Source organism: Rhagoletis pomonella, unplaced genomic scaffold (genome assembly GCF_013731165.1).
Source record: "Rhagoletis pomonella isolate Grant_MI unplaced genomic scaffold, Rhpom_1.0 Rhpom_scaffold_00005, whole genome shotgun sequence".
Taxonomy (NCBI): Eukaryota; Metazoa; Arthropoda; class Insecta; order Diptera; family Tephritidae; genus Rhagoletis; species Rhagoletis pomonella.
The window spans coordinates 68,900,346-68,924,461 of record NW_023458559.1 but is presented as its reverse complement, the minus strand read 5'-3'; the positions used below and the strand labels follow the sequence as shown (position 1 = coordinate 68,924,461).

The 24,116-nt window shown below is 37.3% G+C and overlaps 1 protein-coding gene across 1 annotated transcript in view; it reads right to left on the bottom strand.

Moving 5' to 3' along the window:
• The window catches only part of LOC118740199 (frizzled), a 194,118-nt gene extending 172,692 nt beyond the window's left edge, over window positions 1-21,426 (bottom strand). The window contains exons 1-4 of the mRNA XM_036471696.1: window positions 21,400-21,426; window positions 21,043-21,162; window positions 5,907-6,101; window positions 5,228-5,453 (exon numbers count right to left, since the gene is read on the bottom strand). Of these exons, the coding sequence (XP_036327589.1) occupies window positions 5,228-5,453; window positions 5,907-6,101; window positions 21,043-21,162; window positions 21,400-21,426 (568 nt within the window). The remainder of the gene's footprint in view (window positions 1-5,227; window positions 5,454-5,906; window positions 6,102-21,042; window positions 21,163-21,399) is intronic.
• Between the last annotated feature and the right edge of the window lie 2,690 nt (window positions 21,427-24,116).

Sequence of the window (24,116 nt, the reverse complement as noted above, 5' to 3'; positions counted from 1 at the left end):
GTATGTATTTACAGTTTAAGACAGTGAAATGAAGCTGCTATTTAACGTTATTAAGCCGCTCTTGTGGATACTTAGATAATTTTAAGTAAGTCGCTTTGGAAGGAATAATTAAGAAAAAATGTGTTTCTTAATTTTTCTATATCTAATTGATAAGTTCTGCTCTGTCAACTGTATGCGTTAAGCGAATTGGTGATCATTAATCGCTGTTGGCATGCCATGCTTCAGTAATATGGATTTTTTATCGCAAACGCTAAGGCTAGGAAAAAAGGGCAAAGTCGATAAAGAAAGACACAGAGAGCTTTGACATGAAATAATAAACTTGAAGGAAGAATTAAAAAAGTTACTGAAAAAAAAAATATTTAAAAATTCGAGAAACAATCTGGACATAAATTTTGGGCATGCATGTACATAAGGATGTACAAAGGTAATTTAAAAACTGAAAAAAAAATTTTTAGTTATACAAAAACTGAACGTATATGTTCGGTAATTTAAAAACTGAACAAAAATTCTTGGTTTGTATGTAATTCAAAAATTGAACATAATTTTTTTGCCAATTAAAAAAAAGGAAAATGAATTTTTGGTCAATTAAAAAGCAGACATATTTGTAATGATAGAAATTTTGTTAAGCAATTTATAAGGGAATAAATTTGGGTATATTAAAAAGTAGAGATAAATTTTTAAAAATAATTGAACAATTTAACACAAATTTTGAGTATTCTACAAACTAGAACTTTTCTAAATTTTGAAACTCAACATAATTTCTTGGTGCATTAGAAACTTGAAATATTTTGGTTAACAAAAAAACTGAACAAAATTTTTTCGAAAATTTAAAAGCTGCACATAAATTTTTAGAATTTTGTATAACCGATAATTTGTATTGACATAATTTTTTTGGTAGTTTGGTAGTTTGCTTAGGTTTGCTCGGCTGAGCTATGAGATCTCGCATAGACCATTAGTTGGTCCTTAGGGTTACAAAGAAAAAGGAAGCATATGCTTAACACCAGATCATAATGCACTTTTTAGTGAGTTTTAGCAATTCTATAGTCCTTTGGTCTAAAATGTCCCTTCATGAAGAGAACAAACCAGAGCTAAGTTAGTGCATATATCCTATTCCTGTATTATAGAACAAAAAGCGAGCCTGCCACTATAGCAACTACTTTCTTAAGGGCTGACTGATCGTCGATGAAACGTTGGGTTTGAAGAGTTAGAGCCTCTGCCGATTCAACTACTTAAGTTGCAGCAGTAGGAGATATCTAATATGACTCTTCAAGTCCAAGCTCAGGATAGGATCGTGGATCGAAATCTCTTTTTCCACCCGTCTTGCTCTATTATTATGTATGGCTCTTGTCTAAAGCTGGCCTGAGAAACGACATTGTTTGATTTATTGTATAGCTTAAACAAATTGCTTTGGACTAAGTGGCGAGTTTTCTGCCTCAATACTTCGCAACTTAGTCTATAGGACGGGGTAACAATTTTGTTTTCTTGTACCTTGGAAGTAGTTCGAAAAGTTTAAATTATAGTTCCGAAAGCCCTTTTACACTCTCCAACCTTTTGACTTATATCTATGTACTTATTATACGAAGGCACCATGCAACATTCTTGTGAATCGGGCTGTTGGGATCCATATTTTACTGTTTATTTTCGCCGGGATCATGAGACTCTCGTTCCTTCATGCGTTTTCTACGCAGTATGTATTTTATCTAATTCTACTCAATTTATCGCCACAGCTACATTCTCGCACTCACTCTTCACGCATATTTATAGCGAGCCTAGCCCGCTGTTCTTTAGGCTGTATTAAGCTCATTTAAACCACATTAAATAATTTATAATGTGGTGGCGAGAACACAACGCATTGCGGTATTTTAATGAGTTTTGCCTTTTGGCCCACAAAGGCAAAGAACAAAAAATACGAAAGTCCATAAAAAAAATCTACAGAAAAAAATTACGTAAATCCAACTACAGCCCACAAAGAAATTAAAAATATTGGCGAAAAAACAAGTCAGAAAATAGCAACAAAATACAGCATCATAATAATGCTTAAAGCATTATAACCAACAACAGCAAACAAAAAATTATAAATCTCATAAAAAATCGACTCAGATTACAACGCTCGCGCCAGCGTGTACGAAAATTACCGTGAAATAGACATAAAATGTTCATTGCGAGCAGCCGAAGGTATTAAATTAAAGCAACAAACGCAGCGGCAGCAAAAATTAAGCTATATATGTACTATATATATGTGGATAAGGTAAACAAAAATATAATAAGTTAAATAAATTAAGAAAAAAAGGCTCGCGTGTAATCATTGCCAACACCAACACCGAAACGGCCACCTCAGCTCCCGCTCAAGCTAAGCAGATACAGTAATCAACCTTACCAGCTTTACAACGCTGCGGTCGTAGCCGGCTTTTAGGCCTTAAAGGCCAACGCACGCAAACTCTGGTCAATAAGCCGTCAAAGCCGTTATTGTTGTAGTTGTTGCTGTAACTCAGCTCATTGGCTGGTTGGTTGACTGACAGACGCTTTTGTCTATATTTGAACACACGAGTTCGACTTCTAGGTAGGCTCGTGCACACATTCATGCCTATGTGTATGTGAAGCAGTTTGTCGCTACTTATAATGACGGTCAAAAGTTAAATTTTTTATGATAATCGAGTCGTCGATTCGATGGCAACAAATGTAAATTTTTAATGACTCAATTGCCGCCAAATCTGTTGGATGAAATCTGAGCTGTTTTTATGGGGGACTTAAGATGCTGGAGTAGGCATATGTATATTAGGGTGGTCCAAAAACAGTAAAGTCGGAATTGTAATGCTCTCACCCCCCTAGTATTGTTCTGTGTCGAAAAAAGTATACTCCTACTTTTTTATTTTGAAATCAAAAAATATTTATTTTGAAATCAGAAAATATTTATATTTGCAATGAAAAAATGGTTAAATAAACAATTGGTAAACAGAGTTTTCCGATAAAAAATATTGATTTTAAAGAATTATATACTGTTTCTACGAAAAGTGGCTTTTCCCCATATAAAAATACATGGAAAATTTTGAGCGCTTTGGGTGACCTCTAAATATTTTTTGATTTCAAAATAAAAAAATTGAGATATATTTTTTCGGTATAGAACAATCCTAGGGGGTGAGAGCACAAAAATTCCGACTTTACTTTTTCATATGCATTTTTGGACCACCCTAATGTACCTACATACATATATACTTAAGTACAAAGTATATTTCGAAAGAGATAAGAAAACAACTAGGCTTTTAAGAAATAATTACTACATAGCTTGAGACCAAAATTAGAATTTAGTTAGCCTAAAAGTTTTAATTATCTCAGCCTCAAATCTGTGGAGGACAAAACTTTCGGAATTTATAGATGTAAAAAGCGCCAGAAAATAAGTTTTAATCTAATATATCTCTTCTAGCCAGTGAACTTTGACGAAATCTCGTCTTAACCCCCCTTAAGGCTGCCTACGCAGAAAGAATTTTTGCGCAGAAATACTTCCGCCGCTCTTTGCCGGCAACACAGAAAGGAGAATTCTACTTCGTAAGGGTTAATGCGAGTTACAGGATAACATCATGACTGAAGAATGGCTGCAGCTGTTTTAGGTTGAAAACTGGTGCCGGATCTCTGGTGCCTTATCGGTGACCACCGTTAATGATTCCTCTCGGTACCTCACCACTATTAGGGCGGTGACTTAGGCCGCAAGCACGCATGAGCGGCTGGCTCCCTAAGAGCGCCGCTCAACTGCTCATAAATGCCGCTGCTAGGTGGCTCATCACGTGACCACTTCAATAGTATTTCATATGTTTTAAATTTCAGCCGCTCACTGCTCAGCGCCCATTTAAAATATCATTTTGCATTTCGTGCATTGCGTGATTTCTTCAGCCAACATAACCAAAGTCACCAATCCACCGTTTGGAGCGGAAATTCGAAGAAACTGGGTCGGTGCAAAACGCTAAAACACCCGTGCGTCCTCGTACAGGTCGTTCGACCGAAAATATTGCAGCTGTGGAACAGCACCGTTCAGGGGATTTTAACAAGAATAGTACGTTCCCTAATGCCCTGATGAATCATTTACGAATAGCTTCAGGGAATCTGAGTTGATGATAGACCATCAAAACCAGGAAGGATAAATACATTTGGTATACTTATGGCTACAAGATTGATGATGTTGTCGGTATACAACATATATCTGAGGTTCATGTCATTTCACTATGTCTGACAGAGTATGCGGTATACGACCAACAAATACATACTTCTACAGAAGCTCTGATGGCAGGGTGGTGCTTCTCGCCACGGTGGAAGGCAACAGACTGATAAAATGCTTCATTAAGGAAATTTAAACAAATCATTCCTTCCCCTTTTAAGACACGAAGTAAGAAGGGTTACAGGTTTCCTTACTGGCAACTGCAGGATAATGGAGTACTTGTTAAGCCTGTGAGCTAAATGCTCCGACCAGTGCAGATCGTGGAATCATTAACAGGACGCATGTACCTGGTTGAAAATTAAAATGGCAGTAGAACAGACGCCATTAGGATCAAATATTTTACAAGCACGACGACACGAAATTACCCAATCCCGTCGACGAAGGTTGCAAGTACGCTGCCTGGCCTACGCTACATCCAAAGAATACAGAAGGTTCCTTCTAGTAGCGGTTGTTCGACTACAAGCAGCCTGAAGAGCTTTATATGAAAAACTGTATGCCTTTCGCAGGAATCTGTATTTTTGTGAAATCAGGATGTACAGCTGAAATTAGAGGAGAAGCTAGACCAAACCGTTTGTAAAGTATATAAGCGGCCAATATTAAAATTTTTTATATATGAAGGTATATGCTTGGTATTTTTATTACTGCACAGCGGAATAAGGACTACATTTGTTTAGTTCCATTAATAGATGAAAATTTCATTATCATTCAACAAAATAATATTTTATGTATGTAAGTAAAAAAGTAAATAGCATAAAAAGCAATTTGAAAAATTGAGGAAAACTTCATTTCGACACAAATAGAGCTACTGGCAAACTGATTGCAATGAATTTTCTATTTGCACAAAATGGTTTTCCATTCAAATTTTCATCAAATTTATTTTATTTACTGCTTTCAATTTATTTCTCATTCATACAGTTTTCTCAGTTTTTTTTTCTCTTTTGTATTTTTTTTTTCTTGTAACTACCCTCCCCAAAATTTAATCAAATTAAATCTAAATATGTTATGCCTGTGTGTACTCACCTTCAACTTTGGCCAATGCCAGCACCGAAATTGTCTGCAACGCCGGTATCGCCCAAGCGACCAAATGAAATAAATGCGATTTATTTTCGATTGCCTCATGACCCCATTTAAGGCCAGCGGCCAAAAACCAAGCGAACGCCAAACATGACCACCAGGCAAAGGCGGCCATGCAGCAAAAGTAGAGCGCCATAAATAAAACTGTACATGCGGTGGTTTGCCGATGGCCCTGGAGGCGAGAAAAATACGAAAAAAGCAAAAAAATATAAAAAAGTAGATCAATTACTGAAGTGATGAAAAATTATGCAAAAATGGAGATTAATAAACAAAAAAAAATCGTTCAAAAAATATTTTTCACATAAATCATTTGAATGATTGGGAAATACACATATTTTAAGGGGCTGATGAATTGAAATTGTGTTATTATTGCGAATGCTTAGAAAAGAATTAGTTGAAAAAATAAGATTAATCTCTTTTAATAAGTTAAAATATTTGAATTTCCGTGGTTTTTTTTTGTTGCCTTCTTTGCATTTTTTGGAAATCTTTTATACTGCTTTAAACTTTAAATATGTTTTGAAATATTTACTAGATTTTTTTACTGCAATTACTTTAACATTTTACTGTTTTTGTAGACATTAATCTCTTTCTTTAATAAAAGTTGCATTTCTCTTCAGTTACTCACCTGCGTTATTGTCGACATCATTTGCAGCCGCCCTAGACGCACTGGCGGCGGAAAGGGTTCCCGACAAGCCACCGAATCGCCCGCTCCCAAACCGGCAACATACGCGCAACCCACAACGAGATAACAAACGGCTAGGAAAACAATGGCACGCTCCGGATAGCGAAAACGCGACGAGTCAATGAGAAAGGTCAGCACCTAGTCGGGAGAAAGAGTAGGTACAAAGATAAATGATATCATTAGATTAGCTTTCATGCTTTGTTATGCGATTAACTACGCTCATGTATGTATGTATGCATGTAGGGTATGTAATTTTAATTAACTAATTTATGCTGCTGTCAGAGAGACAACTTAATAACTTAAGACTATACATAGTTGATTAAATCAGTATTCAGAGATAGAAATCATAAAATTAAATTACACATGTATATACCTACATATATTAAAATGTATTATACAATCTTAGCTTATAATAAAAAAGGGTGTTTTCTACTAAATGACACTTTTAGAGCAATTCTGGCTAAGCATTTCGTAAGCCAAATGAAAGATAGAAGCCAGTTAGTTCGAAAGACTTTTGTTATTCTACCACAAAATTCTTAAGCAGGCATCACACGATTTGTACATTTTAACAGATTTTTACGTTTTGAAAGTTAAGACAGTGTCACACGATTGGGCATTTGCCCAAAATTTGGTGCAAATTGTATCCCAATGGTGTGAATGCACAAATATTTTTCCTTATCCCAATCACGAAAACTAATTTGCTCAAATTTTTCAATAGAAGTTCACTGCATTGTACGAATCGTGTGACTAAAAAAAAATTGTCGTCCCATTTTATTTTTATTTTGTACCAATAGCCCAATATAAAGAGTGTACAAATCCGTACAAATGTACCAATCGTGTAACACTGCCTTTACAGAGTGGGGTTTTGTTATTGAGCTGAACTCATTCTCGATACAAATTTCTAGACAACACAACTCTGTGACGGCCAAAATGTATAAATCTGTACAAATGTACAAATCGTGTACAAATGTACAAATGTACAAATCGGGTATCCACTCGCAGGCCCGTCAGAGCCGAGGGAATCGCATACAGGAAAACATAGTTGAAGGCCCTTGCTATGTCGAAGAGTTCCACTACTGACAATTATATCATTTATATTCGTTTGGCATTAGAGGCCTTGACCTCTATCCATATCACGGGAATGTACCCGAGTCTTAAGCAGCTGAAGAATATGGTTTTTAGCGCTCCCAAGTAAATAATGCAGCTCACAAGTAAATAATGGGCAAGACTACAAAGGTTTCATAATAATAGTATAAATTAAATTATAGAGCAGTGTAAATCAAATACTTAATAATAATTTTTCCATTTTATAGTCGCCCATTATTGACTCTCTATGCAAGTCGATGCTCATATGTACTCTCTTCTTTTTAATTAAATTTTGCAATTAAAAGTTCACATCAAATAAGTTTCATAATCCACACATATACATACATATGAACTTCATGGATGTGCTTGCGGCTTTGTACACTAACTCTTTCTCATATTAGTATTGTATTACCATACAGTTCAACCGAGGACATCGCACCTATCTTCCTGGTAACAAACACCTTTTATGTAATAAAAAAAAAACGCCAGCACACAAAAAAGCATAACTATGCAACGGTGGGTACTTTTTATAGTCACACAGCCTAACATAAGTACATACATATGTAAGTTACTACTATTCAGCTGGTAAGGAACAGTAAAGCTGCTGGGCAGGAGTGCTAGCAATCAGCAATGGTTTTGTATTTAGTCAACAACGTCAGAGTTGTCATTCATAGTCATTTCACTGATTGGTGACGGAGTTGACATTTGTTTGAATGCAGTATTTATCTGGTGTTGCTGCTGCTAAAGTTGGAGTTGCGAATTATGTTGGTTGGTGTGTATTCTTTTTTGAATAAATAGTTCCTCCTATGCTGTAACGATATAATCTTATCCACATAATTATCAATGTACGCGATAATGATGCTGTTGCACCCTGCGAAGCTGTGACCAATGCTTTTGCTGTTGTCTGTTTGTGACTTTGGTGACGCCAGCCTTATCTCTTAGTTGTGCTGTATCTGGTGACATTAGAAAAACCCATTACCACAGCCGTCAAAGCGTTTGCTATCTGCTTTTTCTGTCGCTGATAAAACCAAAGTCTTCTTCGGTGCGCTGCTGCTGACTTTATACTACTCTTTCAAGCTTTTATGGTTTTCCACACTACATTATGGTATGGCATTTCAGTTGATGACTTTTCTTAATTACAAATCCAACATCCTCACAGTTTTTGCGAAGTTTGTCACTAGTAGTGATGAGTTTGGTTAATGTATGGCGGGCTACGAGGGTGGGTCGTTAAGTACTGTGTTTTAAAGAGTGGAAGGTTACTTGTGCCAGAGGTAATATAATAACAAAACAGACCAAAGTTTTCTAATTGTTGTTGAAGACATATTTGATATTTTGATTGATATGCGATTTTAAGCACTATTAAATAACTATGAAGTCATTTAAAAACTTTGCACATACACTCACGGGAAAAAGTATTGGCACAGACTCACGAAAATTTAATAAATTTTCATCTTTTTAATCAGATTTTTAAGGTTAAGATTAAGCCGCGGTGACTGGAATCGGGGAAGAAATCAGTAGTTGAGTGGTATTACTCTTTTTGCCGACGGATCATAGAAGAATTGTGTTTTCCAGACGGAAAATCAAGCAATTAAGGAAGGGCTAACAAATACCTTAACCCGCAAGGGAGATGCGGCAAGCGAAGACTCAGACCTGGACTGCGTCGATGAAGCTACATCAAGTGTCAACTCCGTAAGAGAGAAGGAGCTGCTAGCGAGTCCCGCAAAAGGTACTCGCAGAAGGCACACAAAGTGTTGAATACAGAGGGCCACACAAAGAGCAACAGACACAGAGCGGCCCTACGGACCGGGAAACTGGGCGCCTGGTATGGGTCAGAGAAGCTGTTCAAGCGGGAAAAATGTGGTTCGATAGCCGAAGATTTTCGTACAGCAACCCCAGAGAGGCAATGTGGAGGTGCAGGCTAAGCGCGGGAACCGAAAGATGATGCAAGGTTCCGCGGACAAACGACAAAATAGTTCCAAGGAGGAAAAGCTGTCATCGTCCAAAGCTAAGAGCTTCTGGACTAGCAAACGGCAGGTCGTACATGGCAAGATCTGTAAAGCAGGCGAACAAAGACCGACATCATTACAACAAAGGCAGTGATGACGGCAATTTGTCGACCTCTAGGGCGGTAAGACAGAAAAGGCGCGACAGAGGTTGCGACGACCTGGGCGCTGGGAACGATTACTCTCGGCTTTCTGAAGCGAAACTATAGCTAGGCAATATCTGATGGTGGCGCTTCTCGATTGCAGCGAACACTAAGGACAGATGATAAGGAAGATACATGCTTTTCTTTGATGTGGCAGGTTTCCTTAATAGGGTAAAATGGGAGGAAACGACGACGCAACATTGAGCTGGTTAAAGAGAGTGGTACCTAACCTTCTAAGACACGGTAATACGTACGCTCTAATCCCATGATACCAAGGCCTAAGGTATGAAGTGTTTCGGAAACCTATAAAATGTGTTTTTGTATTAAAAAAAAAGTGTTCGAATGTAAAACTAAAATTTCCAAAAATCTCGCTTTTATAAATAGATTTGAAGTAAAGTAATTAGTTGACGGCATAAAAAGCGAAGTCTTCTAAAGACAAACTCTCAAAGGCTCCATACAGAGCCTAAGACTGCAGGTACTACTCGGATATAATAAAATTTAATTTTTGCCACACAGTGTGCAGCCGCATCAAAAACAACAGATTGGCGCCAGTTGGCCGCGCTTTACATGCCTGGTGAAAGTAGGATGACTTGTAAATATATATAAAATACATATGTATATTCGTTTTGAAAGCTAAACTTGAAGGAGTGACTATTCATCAAACACAGAAGAAGCAACAAACAGAAAGAGCAACAGCATCATCATCATCGTCACTAACGAAGTAAAGTCATCAAACAAAGCTTTTGTTTGTGAATTATGTTTGCTTCCCATTGTGCAACTGGCAGCTGGCAGCCAACATCAGTGCACGGACTTCGAAGGAATTTAAGGTGGTAAATTTGACATACAAAAATTGGTAGAAAATTGTAGATTTTTTTTAAAGGAAACAATATTAGAAAGTTTTTACACATATAGGATAAATGAAGTCGAATTCAAGTGAGCTAGTGTTATCAGAGCAGCTGAATTTCCGCCGCGGTGGTTCTTGTTGTCAAAATGATGTATTTGTTGTAATTCGTATTGTTATTACGCGTAAAATTTGTTAGTGGCATTTTTGTTTTTGAACTTCTGCTGTGACTTTATATGAATTCGCCTTGGAATAAACTGCCAATAAAACATTCAAGAAAAAACGTATACATAAAACTGGGCCCGAATCATGGCATCCGTGATCGAATGAAACGCGATTCGAATCGAATGAAATACATTTTAAGTTGAAAAAGCGAACTCGTTACCAAATGCCGTAATCTCAAAAACAAATTTCGATTCGAATTTGACTCGATCACAGATGCCTTGATTCTACCTCAAAAAAAAAAAAAAAAAGAATTACTCTGCACTACAAAATTGTTTGATTAAATTTAGTTTTGAAATGCTTGAATTTTGCAACCCATTCATTTGGCAGTCTCCCAAACAAACTTATTGCAAACGACATATGTATATTTCCATAAACAGCTTATATGGATGCAATTTCACTTTTAAATTTGTTATGGTCAGGGTTAACTTTTCATATTTATTTTAGGTGTGTTCGATGACAAAATACAGCTAAAAAGTTGGTAGATCGACCAATAAAGTGGTAAAGTCCCTACACTGGCCAACATCAACCATATACAATCTGTATTTCAAAGAAAATGACATCGTTAGTCGTATTCGTATTCGTCGTACTCGAAGCTTGTTAGTTGTTCATTTTTCAATTTGTTAGTTTGACAACACATTTGACTTTTGCAAGTGCTGTTCGGACACGAGAACATATGAATTTGCAAGACAGCGTGAAGCAGACATTCATATATACATACATATATAGACAACCGCTGACACGGATTAATGATGTGGTGCGTTGCAAGGAGGCAGATGCAAAGTCAAGTAGGTGGTGTGCTTTGGCGAGGGTTTCTTGGTATTTCACCAATACTTATTTTATTTTTTAGTGTAGTATTTTGTGTTGGTATTTATATGTAGTTGTCATAGTTGACATTTGACTATTTTGTCAATTGATATGTTGTGATATATAAGTGACAACGGAAGTGGTCTAATTAAGCGATTTTTCCTTCGTTTACTTTCCGCTTGCGTTACTGCCATTTTTTTGCATGCAAATTGACAGCTGTCAACGTATTTGGCATTCACTTATGACAGCTGTCATTTTTCATTTGCCAATAGCCTACGATTCACAATCACTTTATGGAAATAAAGATACGTACATTAAAATGCAAATATGGTACAGTTGTGAAAAGAAAAATAACAGTGATTTAAGTATCTGTATTTAAAGAAGCTAGAGGACCAAAAAAATAAAACCGTTTCTATATACGTTTGTATGTTTGTCTTCTTGATAGCGCTTAGAAATCGACAATATATTCACTAGGTTAGGTTAGAGTGGCTGCCAGCGCACAGGGTACGGAGCAGCCGTAGGCTGGCGGAAGCCATTTGCTTCTTTCCATCCTTTAATAATTTAACCACAGAGTGCGTTTACAAAAAGTCGGAACTATCTAAAAATTACTTGTTAAAGAATTGGCTCCGCATGTTGGTCAGGACGGGACAATGGCAGAGGTAATGTTCGATGCTCGCCACCTTTTCCTCGTCTCTGCAACTGCGACAAAAATCGTTGGTGGGATATCCTAATCTTTTTCCGGTGATTACCCTGGCTGCTAATCTGGGAGAAGAGCGGTCCAGTCGAGTAAGAGCTCGCCAAATTTGCATGGTGGCGCTGCTGGTGGTGTCCACAGCCCACCTAAACACCTCTATGAGTTCGGACTTTAGTCTGCATTCGCAGGTTAGAGGTATGTCGTGAAATTTGCCATAGAGATCCACAGGTTGAAGACTTAACATTATTTCCAGAGATTTGATCGATCTAGTGGGCAGTGCTCCCGTGACGAGCATGTAAGCCGCCACTGTGCATTCGTTGCGCCTTGGCTCTGGACAATGCTGTTGTTTAGCGCAGGCAACGAGATATTCACTAATAAAGGCAGAAATTGGACAAGGTTTGCGAGCCCATTAGTAGCCACAACTAATATTTTGCTTATGGACTTTTAATGTATGGGACTGAGCTGTAACGTTCAAAAATCAAATAAAGGGAATAAGTGAAGGAGGCAACTTTTAGGTCCGCAGCCCAGATCTCCAGGAGCATGAGGTATCTATACAAGGTGCCCTTTGGTTTACGTGCGCAGTTTTCTCTCTTAAATTTACCGAAGTTATCAAAGGAGGCCTGCCATATCAACTATTGCAAAATTATTTGGTATACGAATACATATCTAAATAAGCCGCTTGAGAAGTTTCTACCATAGTGAAATTATTTATTTTAAGCACAAGCATTGAATTTCTCGAGACATCTCTGCAGGGATCATCGTACTACTCTGAGGCCGGAAAAAATTTGAAAAAGAAATAAACTGGAAATATAATGCTAAGAGGATTTTAAGTTAGAGGTGCGTTCTACCACTCCGTAGGGCCTGAATTATTGGTCTTCCGCCTAATGGCGTTAGCCAAAGGTCATCCAAGAGTTTATGGCTGCATATCGTCGTCTCAGAAAACGGATGTCGAATGTTACAAAACACGGTTTTGAGAAAATTGACTTTGAAGTTTAAGGTCGAATTAATCCGAAACTGTACGGTAGATTTTTGTAACTTTTGAAGGAGACGTAGTTGGTGTTATTAGTTTTGATTTCCCATATTTTTACATTTAATACCTCTTAACGTTAATGAGAAAATTTACTTTTCATTCCGTATACATTTGTCGTAAGTAGCGTTTACTCACCACTTTGTTTTGTCCACAGAACATACGACAATAGTAAAGTATCTATTTCAACGACGATGGTATAATTTGATGAAAAAAACAGACATATTTATTAAATAATGATTACTTATTAGAAAAAACATAACAAAAACATAATCATGTATTTAATAAAAAAAATCTGTACATCTCTTATGCTGTAAATATGTTACGAACATACGTTTTCTTTATATAAAAACAAAAAACAATACTTAAATTCAGTCTTTTGTACATTTTTATCTCTTTCATTTCATTGGAGACTCAGTGCAAGCTAAAATTTAAAAATTTAAAATTTTAAAATTAGTTACTTAGTTTAATTTTCAATTTTAATTGTATCGTTATAGTAGAGGACCATCCAATTGTCGTAAGTTCAAAGTTTTGCGATACATACGACAAATGTTTTATGATTAAAAAAGATTACATTTGTATGGGAATTTGTCGTATGTGCCACATACGACAAACGTTTTATGATTAAAAAAAAGGTACGTTTGTATGGGAATTTGTCGTATGTGACGCATTTTCAGCACATACAACAAAAGGCATACCCAATCATTAATATTATGTAACATACGACAAAATGCGCACGAAATATCTCAAAAACTAATGGAGATATAAAAAAATGGATTGCAGAAATCGAAAGAGCATGTCCAACTTAGTAAATCTGCATCAAAATCCCAAAATCGTGATTTTGCACATTCGTCATCCGTTTTCTGAGACGACGATATAGAAAAGTGCGTGAATCAAGGTCCTTAGAAAGATGTGACTCGCTGAAGAGACTGATTGCAGCTTATGTAGACTCGCTGGGGAAACTCGAAGGGGAACACTATGTGATTGCCTACGATTTCATGGCCTTACATCCATACGCTTAGTGGAACGATTCTCGCCCGTCTTGGTCTACAAGCTGAAATACGATGCCAGCCAACTTCCTAAGTAGCCAAACGATGTGGGGTGGCACATTAGGTCTGCCCAAATCGCAGTGCTAGTATTTCCGTAAAACGATTATGTTTTTTTTCTGCTCGCAACTGTGCAATGACTTATCTTGAATCGGCTAAATGGTGTACAAATTCACGCCTCATACTTCAAAAGCTCTGAAAGGTGAAATATAAATTAAATTAAATAGAAAAAGGGTAAGTGTAACGTTCATACCTACAATTTCCTTTGTATGCATATTTTTTCGTTTTTTTTTCTTTTTTATTTATTTTACCTTTTTACTAAACTTCGCTTCAGCGCGCCAAGTCATTTGTTCTTTGGCAGTCAATATGACAATTATATTTAATTTATGTGCCGGCGCGACAGTGGGCATGCCTACATATGTACATATGTAAATATAGTATAGAATATTGCGCAGGCGTTACCGGCATTCGTTTAAGCTATTACTTTAGCCCAGACAATGGCAAGCACTTTGGTAGTTTCGAAAAAAAAAAATAATACTTTATTTAAAATCTAACAGAATTCACCAAGTCTTTGGCTACTGCCCACTGTGAGCGTTAAAATTTAAAACCGTTTTTTTTTATTGTTTTGAAAATTAACGTTCGACTGTCGTATAATTTCACAATTTTTCAAATGTGGTCCCAACGCAGAGCCATCGACAAATTCTTGCACTCTTGTGCCATATAAATGTTAAAAAATTATATCTGTCTTCTTTTGTTTTGTTTATAATCCCCAGCGTACATGGAAATTGAAAAAGTTGAAGAAACTCAAATGAGATAAAACAAAAAAAATAATAAAATAGAAAAAGACAAAGTGTGCAACTAAACGACAAAACAATGCAGCAAACTGTTAGGCCACAGCTTGTGGCGTGTATAGAATAACAAATTGATTTCTTTGTAAGCAACTCTTTGGGAATCGTGTAAATCGACAATGTGGGGAAGCAATAGAGCCAAAAGCGCTAGGAAGTGATGCGAGGCACAAGAGCTGCCGCTGTACTATGTAATGCACAGTATGTATTGTGGTGTGGACTGAAGTGAAGTGGAAGAAGTCAAAGTCCACGCTTTGGGAGCCACACAGCGAATACTGATGGAGCCGCTACATTTGGCATAAATAAACAATTCAATTTGTAAGTTTCAACAAAAAATTAAAGAAGAAGAATAAACGGTTTGTCGCAATATTTGTCATGGATGTAAAGGGGCGCGCAAAAGAGGAGCTGGCAGTAATGACGAAAGCTATGAACAAACGAAGCCACCAAGACTAACGGGGTGATATGGAAAATCTATTGATTTTGTGGCAAGCAGGGGAATAAGGGAAAAAACTGGCGATTAGTAATAAAAAGTCAGAAATAGTGGAACGAAAAGATTGAAAGCAAAAGAAAAAAATTTAGTACAAAAAAAATAAAATTTTGTAATTTGCATCATATTTTAAATTTCCTCATGTATCATTCTTAAAATGTCCTTGTAGTATAACCTTTTTTAACACCTTTCGTCCGATACCAATACTGTGACCTATTACATTAGCAAATAATTTGTCTATGCAAATTTACTTTGCACAGGTGGCAACCCTGCTTTATAAATTTTTTACTTTGTTGTCTAAGCGCTAGCTGCTCTGATGTTAGTCTTTGGACAGAGGTTTTGACTTAACGACTTGGATATGTCGATCTCGAGCCATTGGTAGCTCAATTGTTACACCTGTGTGTGCTGAGATGAGTCTTAGCACACCGTGGCGGGCCTAATACATACTACAAGCCAGTAACGGCGTCACTTCTCACTTGTTGTGGCAAAGGAAAATGTGGAAAGAATTATGGGCTACTCTTCATCGGGTTTTGGATAGCGACTCCAAATGGTTACTGTATTTAATTGAAAAAGTCAGCAATACTTACTTCTAAGGCTCATTTCGTTGGCATGGAGTCGAAGCTAAACCGAAGAGCTATCTCAATTCGGATGGTGGCCCAATTTTGTGTTTAATCCCGAGTGCATCTGTATCGGAGATTCATAGGGAGCAGAAATAGCATCGCGGATAGAACAGTCCACCTCTCGGTTAATCGGGGTAGCTAATACCAGTACTACGCAGACCCTTCCTGGCCTAAAGAGACTATGCTTGGAGGTTCACGTAATATGCAGAAGTTGCCACCTCCCGTGGACGCATAGCAACAAAGATTTGTAACGCTACGATTGACAGAATTATTGTCAATAATTTGTAAACGAAGCTACTATGATCGTGTAGACCAACGTTGCTAGTTTATATGGGCTATTTCAAATGGTACTCGGTTCAGGATGTTACGTACGGGGCGTTAGATGCTACGTCAACTTCTTTTCAATGCGAAGACCTCCTCACCCTGCGCCTGCATCCAGTCACATGCTCGGTTCGCCACGGGGTACGCTTGCTTCTAGTACGAACTTGCTCGTCGGAGTGTTGGTTGCTGTGACCACCGTTGCATGAAACTGCACCATACGAAAATGTGTACTCCTCTTCTGTTTGACAGGTACACCACATATCCACCCTTAAATAGTACCCTCCCTACCATCGTCGACATTGGCCCATAATTCTCGTCGACCCCAAACTTCGCCCGTAAGCCCCCTCGCGACTTCACATCATCCCGTCTGTTGTTCGGCGTCCGCCCGCCGGTTCTTCCACATCCGGAATCAATAATCACCACTGATTTTCGGTTAAAAATTCATTACAGTCCTTTTATTTACACACTTATTATACTATCGGGTTGGATTATTAACTAGTAATGACCGCGCAGTTGGTCTAATTCATTCAGAAAAGAGAGAATCCCTAAAATCTAAAGCTTAATCGTATAAAAAAAAAAAATTCAACCAACAAAGCAGCTTTTTACCAAATCTCATTTCATCTCGCCTAATTTGGAGGTCTCGACAAAGTCACAAAATCTCTAGAGGCTGAAGGATGGGTTGACTATATCGGGCTAAGAGACATCTTGCCTGGTTTTTCATACGCTTATCAAACATTAAAAAATGGCACACCCATTAATTCCGCCCTTTCTCCGCTTGTGCGCGGCACTAAGAAGTCGCAGAAACAACTCATATGATCTTACGACAGATAATAATCTGCGCAGAGCTATGAGACACAATTTTCGATTGACTTAAATTCTACGGATAAGATTTTATGGTACATAGAGAAAAACTAAATTACGCGACCACGATGCTCCGACTGTATGCACTGCTTTGCAAGGCGAAAATACTTCCACTTTGAAACTCAATTATTCTAGGTGCCACGCTGATATGATTGCCCAGCACCCCCCATTAAGTATAGGTAGATTTAAGCGCCCCTTTGCTCTAGAGACGGGTAATACTTGCTAGTTAGTGGCTATGTTCAGTTCGCACAACATTGAAACACCAAAGATTTCGCAAAGCCTCACATTGGAGACTAGCGCTCCCAATCCTTTGATCACAATGTGGGACTTTTCCGTGTCTGAATCACTAGGGATTTTCGCTGATATTTTGCAAAATATGTCCACTACAGGAGCTGATCTTCCAAGAAAATAAAAAAGCGGAAAAGGATGGTCGCCGTTTTGACAGGTAGATAAAGTCCTCATAGCGCGAAACTTCACAAATCCAGTCACCGCTAAGCAGGCAGAGTCTACCATTCTCAAAAGAAATCTGGTCTCGAATGGCGTTGCATACCTGCGGCGGCCTAGGATGGCGTTGATCTAGCGTCTCAGTGGCATGTACGAGCTCATTGTTTTATTGATGAACGGTCGTCGTCGTTGTATAAGAGTGCAGTTTTTCTGGCAGAGAAGTTGCCAACTCGGAAGTGAGAATAAAACGGATTTACCTCTACGAACGCGGCTCCATCAATTCGATGAAGAATGAACGGCCGCCATATTAAGAACTTGCTAGTTTTGGAAAGCTGCAAGTAGAAAGAAATCTTCTTTTTAAAGGAGATGGAATGCGTTATTTCGGACCCTGGAAGCATTAGTGCGGAGACTTCGATTGCTAGATCTGTCATCAGTATCGGACGTATGTTCTATAACGCTAATAAAAGGTAAATTCTAGTTTCGGCATGCGAGTAGCTGACGGCAATGTCAACGTGATCGCTAGTTCCAAAGCAGATGCACAATTTATCAGGTAAGCAATTCGGGACTAAATTTCAGTGTTATCGCTCCAAAATCTCCAGCTATTGTTCATTAAGGGCCGTTTTCTCAGGTAGGTCTTAAAATTTATCTACCCTTTAAACACAAATTTTGTTCAGAAGAAATGTGTTTAGACGGCAGATACATTTAAAAACCTACTTGAGAAAACAGCACTAGGCAACTAAGTTTTTTTTTTGTGTATTCGAGCGGGTGCTACATCGTTATTCAGAGTGGCAAGTAATAATAATAATAATAATAATAATATAATATAAATATACGTAATAAAAAACCATTCATAGGCAAATAAAATAAGGCAACACAAAAAACAAACCATCAAACCGAAAAAATACAGTAATTTCTCTATGCTGCCAAAAAATGCAAATTACATTTCTATAATACTATTATTCATTCATCTAAAAGCCGTTGGGTAAGCTATAATTTTACAAATTATCTCGACACAAGTCGTTTTTTAAGGTGTGTGCTGCCAGCACTCATCTATCTTTTCCATCATTGTTCGCACTTACTCTAGCAGCAAATTTATGTAAGCGAAGCTTTAAATTCGACTTTGTTGGCTGTCTGTGGAAATTTAGTCGCGCATTGATATGCTGAAAATTACAGATTAGTGATTTTCCAAGCGGAAAGTGTGGGCTCTTGTCGGCTTACAAAATTTTTAAAGGAGTGTTAAATTTTGAATTCTTTTTAATATTAGGTGGTTAATAGCAGGTTTTAGTTTAGTGGGTGTGTTAATTTAATGCGGAAGTTATTAGTAGATGGGACTAAGTGATTGCAGGGCTAGATGTGTAGATAGAATATTTGTCGGCGCTAAGTATAGTTTAGAAAAATTGTGGACGGCCTTTTGCTTTTGATTTGAACACATTTTATAATTAAAACAATAAGAAGAAACAACAGTGAATAATAGGGTGGTCCAAAGATGCATGTGAAGTAGAGAAGTCCCAATTTTAATGCCCCAAAAAAATATAACCCTGGTTTTTTATTTCAAAATCAAAAAATATTTAGAGGTTGCTCAAAGCGCTCAAAGTTTTCCATTTATTTTATATGTATGGGAAAAAAGCTATTTTACGTAGAAGTGGTATCAAGTTCTTGAAAATAAATACTTTTCTATTGGGAAACTCTGTTTCCTCTTCAGTAATAATACCCAATTGTGTACTTTAAAATTTTTAAATACAACAATTGCATTTTTGGTGGTTTTTGGGTCATTTATAAAAAATAGTTTTTTGACCTAGTATATAATTTTAAAACTATTTAGGGGTTTCCCGTAAACTGGAAAAAGCCTTGAAAACTCCGAAAACTCAAAACTTGAGAGCTCAAGATTTTTATGAAATGAAAAAACCGGTTTGTTCGGCAGAAAAATCCGGTTTATTCGATATTCGAAAAACAAAGATTTCAAAAAACCGATTATGAATGTAAAAAACGGTTTTGGAAAAACCGAGTCAATCACCCTAATATAAGCCCGAATATACAATATGGATATTGATAATATTTTTGGCAAAAACACGACACCAAATTTGCAATATTTCTTCACTAAAAGAGGTCGTAACATATGTACAGTATATTCTGTTTAGCTGCCTACTCGCTTAGGTACATTTTCTGTTTACGTTTACAATTTTGCCAAAATACTGCTTCCTGAAATGGATTTGGTTCGAAATTTTCACTTTTAGCTGCATTTCCTCTTAGCAACCCTCTTCCGTTTAACAGCCCTATTTTTGAGTAAGTTTTCATCGATTTGTATGAAAAACTCTTCGCTTACCAGCACTAAAATTTTTTCAAAGGTTTTTTTTTGCTTACAACATATCCCTCATCTGAAAACAGTAGTGGCGATGAGGACCCAGAAGAAAATATAAATGCCCCTAAAGCGACTAGTGTTAAAGAGGCATTATGCATATTAAGTACTTAAAAAAAATCATAAAAAACAGCAATGAAAAAAATATTAAAAATCTAAAACAAACCAGATCACATTTTTTATCTTTTCGCTTTGCTGCACATTTCCCTTAAGTGCACCAAATCATTTGCAGTGGAAGTAAATACAGCTAAACGGAATATACTGTACTTGTGTACGCATCTATTTCAACGTACAAGTATAAAAATCGTTGGTTGTCATTCAGACCAAGCAGTTATGACAGTACAAGTCTAGTCACATATGCGTTACATAAAATGGCATATTTTTTTGTCTTTTATGTTGAAGACAAGTGTCTCCGAGCTTGCGGCAAAAACCATTTTAACTTTCTGCATTGATTTGCTCTTTCCTTAACAACCAAAATCCTTGTTCATGGCGCTGGTTGCAAAATGCCTCCAGCACCAAAATATAATCTCAGCCAATCCTACAATCTACAGTCTACCGCTTTTCATTATTTTTTTCGTACAGCTTTGCTTGCAAATAAAATTGATTTTTCATTTAAATGTTAAAATACAGCTGCTGTTTCTTATGGTAATTTTTTCTTGTTTGGGTGCGTGAGGGTGAACAACCAATATGTCTTTTTGCTGTACTTTTTGCTCGGACACACAATGCCACTCGATATTGATATGCTGCTGACGTACAAGTTTCAGCTGGCACGCCGATTTGTCTGTAAGCTGCTGTTATTGAAAAATACAATACACACTGACAGGTACTATGTCACGTTAAGGATGTTTTTTGTGTAGTTGTCTCTACTCGGTACTCCCCCTTTTGCTGCTTGCTCGTATCCTATTGCCTCACTTTTGGCTTGCTTGCTTGGCGCCAAGTAGCTTGCTATGTCCTTTTTTTTAAATATTGTGTGTGCGATGCCATCTGGCGAAGCAAAAGCTAAGTACTTACTTCTAACAATGTACATATGTATGTGTGCATATAAGTATAATCTTCTTCCTTTCAGACATCACCTAACTCAGCTGCTTTCATTTTCCTTCGACGACTACAGATTGATAAATGATTTGTCCATTAAAATATGAGTCTATTGACCTGGCAGCACATTTTCTGAGCCATAAGCCAGCTCATGAAATTAATCATAATTTGCGCTACTAACTAAGTTAACTTACGTCATTGAATAAGTTTTAACGTAATTGTTCACAGATTTCGCACTTACCGTAAAGAGGCAGCTTGCCACACAGACAGCCGCCCAAGAGCCGACCCAATAACGCAGCACAGTGCGCTCTTTTTCAGGGAAAAACATGGCATGGCATGGCGCACCACAATCGCGTAATTCCTGTAAAAGAAAAAAAAAACGTCGAATTAGAAATCAGAAATTAATGATCAATGAGTTACTTATATATTTTTAAAATAATAGTTTTACTTAATTACTAGGACCTTATAACTTTAAGGGATTGTTTTTTTTTTCAGTTAATAAAATTTGAAAGTGTTCGTCTTAGTCTGGTTTCCGGAGCTACATGGGACCTGTAGAAAACTTGGTTGAGAAAGACAGAAGTTGCCAGATGGAAAATACTTGCCGGCAGGGATGGAAAATAATCATTATTATTTTAATTTTAACCAAAAAAGTCAACAAGCTGTAATCGTCGTAAAACAATTTTAATTATACTCACGTATTTGTGTTCGTACGTCCTACTGGAATTTACAATGATTTTTATTTTTCGAGTTTAAACAATAAAGATTTAAATGAATAATTAATATTTGAGTTCTATTTTTTCACTCAAAGGAAATCATTATTACTTGATTTTTATTTTTTCGGAAATCACGTTGGCATAGCTCATGATAAAAATATAGTAAGGTAGAACCATGATAAAAATATAGTAAGGTAGAACCGCTGAGAGTCACTTTTAAAATTCTTGACGTTTCCAAACAATTTAATTTTTAAATTTACTCACAAACTCACACACACATTTTCATTTTCAATCTCAAGCAACAACAATTTCGAACAATTTCAATTTTTTATTTTCACTTTTATATGATTTTAAAATGTTGGCAAACTTCAAAAAAAAATCATGGCCGACAAATTGAGAGAACGGTTCTACCTTGCTATATTTTTATCATGGTATAGCTTTTAAATTTTTTGAATGTTCATTTTTCTTAAGTAAAAAAATAAAACTCAAAAATAACGGTGGTGAAACTTTCAAATTTTCTTAAGAAGAATTATCTAAGTCTATTTCTTAAAGTTAGCTAACTAAATAAGTAATTTAATTGACCGAAGAACGAGCGCCCTTCCTTTCTATTGAACCGCCAGGGCAGAGTTAATATTATTGTCCCCTTGTAGGGCAATCGGTAACCGAGTTTTTCGACGCACCTCTCGAAATGAGCTTAGAGTCAGCCCTTAACGTATTGGGAACCTTTTGGAAGCTTCTTCCAACGTTGAAAATTGAATCAAAAAAATGTTGGCTGGGTATTGGAAACAGAAGACTCGGTCGCGGATTTAGAGTCACCTTTGCTCCCAAGAGGTGGTCGTGAAGATGCATTCGGAGTCGTCGATGTGGAACCTGAAGTTTAAAAATGAGACTTATTTCCGCCATGTATTTCGGATAAATTACAGTTAGCTTGCAGGAACCCAGAGCTGATTTATCAAATATCACTGTCAACTGTTTCGTTGACAGCATAATACGGAGACTGATACTGTGTTCTAAGCAGAATAGTACTTACACGGATGAGCTACTGATAAGAGCGATGAACACTTGCGGAGACTGGAAATCGCTGCTCTTTACAAAAAGTATTATATGAGGAAGCCATCGTAGATACACTTAGGGTGGTATTCCTTGAGAATTTTCACGTGCTAACGTATCAGTGTCTGGAGGGCAAGAATATATATAGTTTTTGGCCTTTTCCCTGCCTCCGCTGCTGAGTAGCGTCTTCCAATTACCTCACATGCCGTTTTGGTAGAAAAATCCAAACTACTTCGGTTTGGTATCCAGCCCATGAATGAATCTGTTGCCTTCGGCTCTGGAAGACCTCACCACATAGTACCTCGAGCAGAGTGGGGAGAAGGTGGTGGGTACGGTAACATGCTGCCAGCTCTTCGATCCTTTCCAGGAAGTCATGTAGGGCGTCGCCGACATAGTGAAGTACAATATCAACGATAGACTGCCCTCACTGCTTTTAAACTGCTTGTATGACCTCTCCATGGCGTCGGAGGGAGGGAGTTCCATGTATTGATGGCCGAGGTTGGGTCGAGCGGTGACATCACCTTACTAGCCTCCTCAGCGGTAAATTCCATGTCCCAATTTTCGAAAAGATTTTCCGCTCACTTACGGCTTCTTTCATTCTAATATAGGTCCTTTTTTTGCAGCGCAGCTCAGTGACGGAGTTATCCTTCACGGGCATCTGGTGTTTCTTGCACCCCCCAATCAGCCTACCCTTTTTTCGAAGATATATCCAGCTGATACAATCGACAATCAGCGTTGTCCTGTTGTGTTTTCGAGCACACTTTCCAGGAATTTTTAAGCGCCATTGTTTCTCTCCTCCTCTTTCATTCTTTAAATCCAATTTATCTTATCCAAATGTCAATTTAAAACATTTTTCTACAAATTATACTTCAAAGCCTGTTCCTAAGTTCTTTCTTAACGACTTTTTATGTTGATTATATCCCATTCCCTGGGGTCAAATAGTTACCTTAAAAGTTCATAAATTACAAAAATGATTTTACTCTTGCTGACACTTGGAAGCATTTCATACTTGGACGTAAGATATGGCATCAACTGCGTATAAATCAACTACCAAATATTACATTCCCTACAGAAACCAATTTAAGCTACAGGTACCATTGCACATTCTATTTCCGTATACAAATCTTTAGAGCTGTTATGGAATTCAGCTACTTTTACATATTTTAATATGCCATAAAATAGATTTAATATCCAGCAAGTGAGGTGATTTGCCTTCACCACCAGCACCAGAGGAAGTAACCCAAATGCAAACGATGACTTGGTAAACTGGGCAGAGGTAAGTGGCAGTGGGAGGAAAAGCGGCCGACAGAAGATGAGCTCATTAAAAATTCAAAATTCATCGACAAGCAACTAGAAAATGGGACGTTGTTGCAGCGACCGCCAGGTGAGCTGCGTGAAGGCAGTGGATTAGACCGCCAGTAAGAATGTAAGAATCGTTGCACAACCTACTCCCCTGGAGTGTGATTTAGAATGAAATTAAGCGTGGTTAAATATTAAAGATGGCAGTATGCCCCTAAAGAGCAGTAGGTGGAGTCGAGCTAAACTCAGCAAG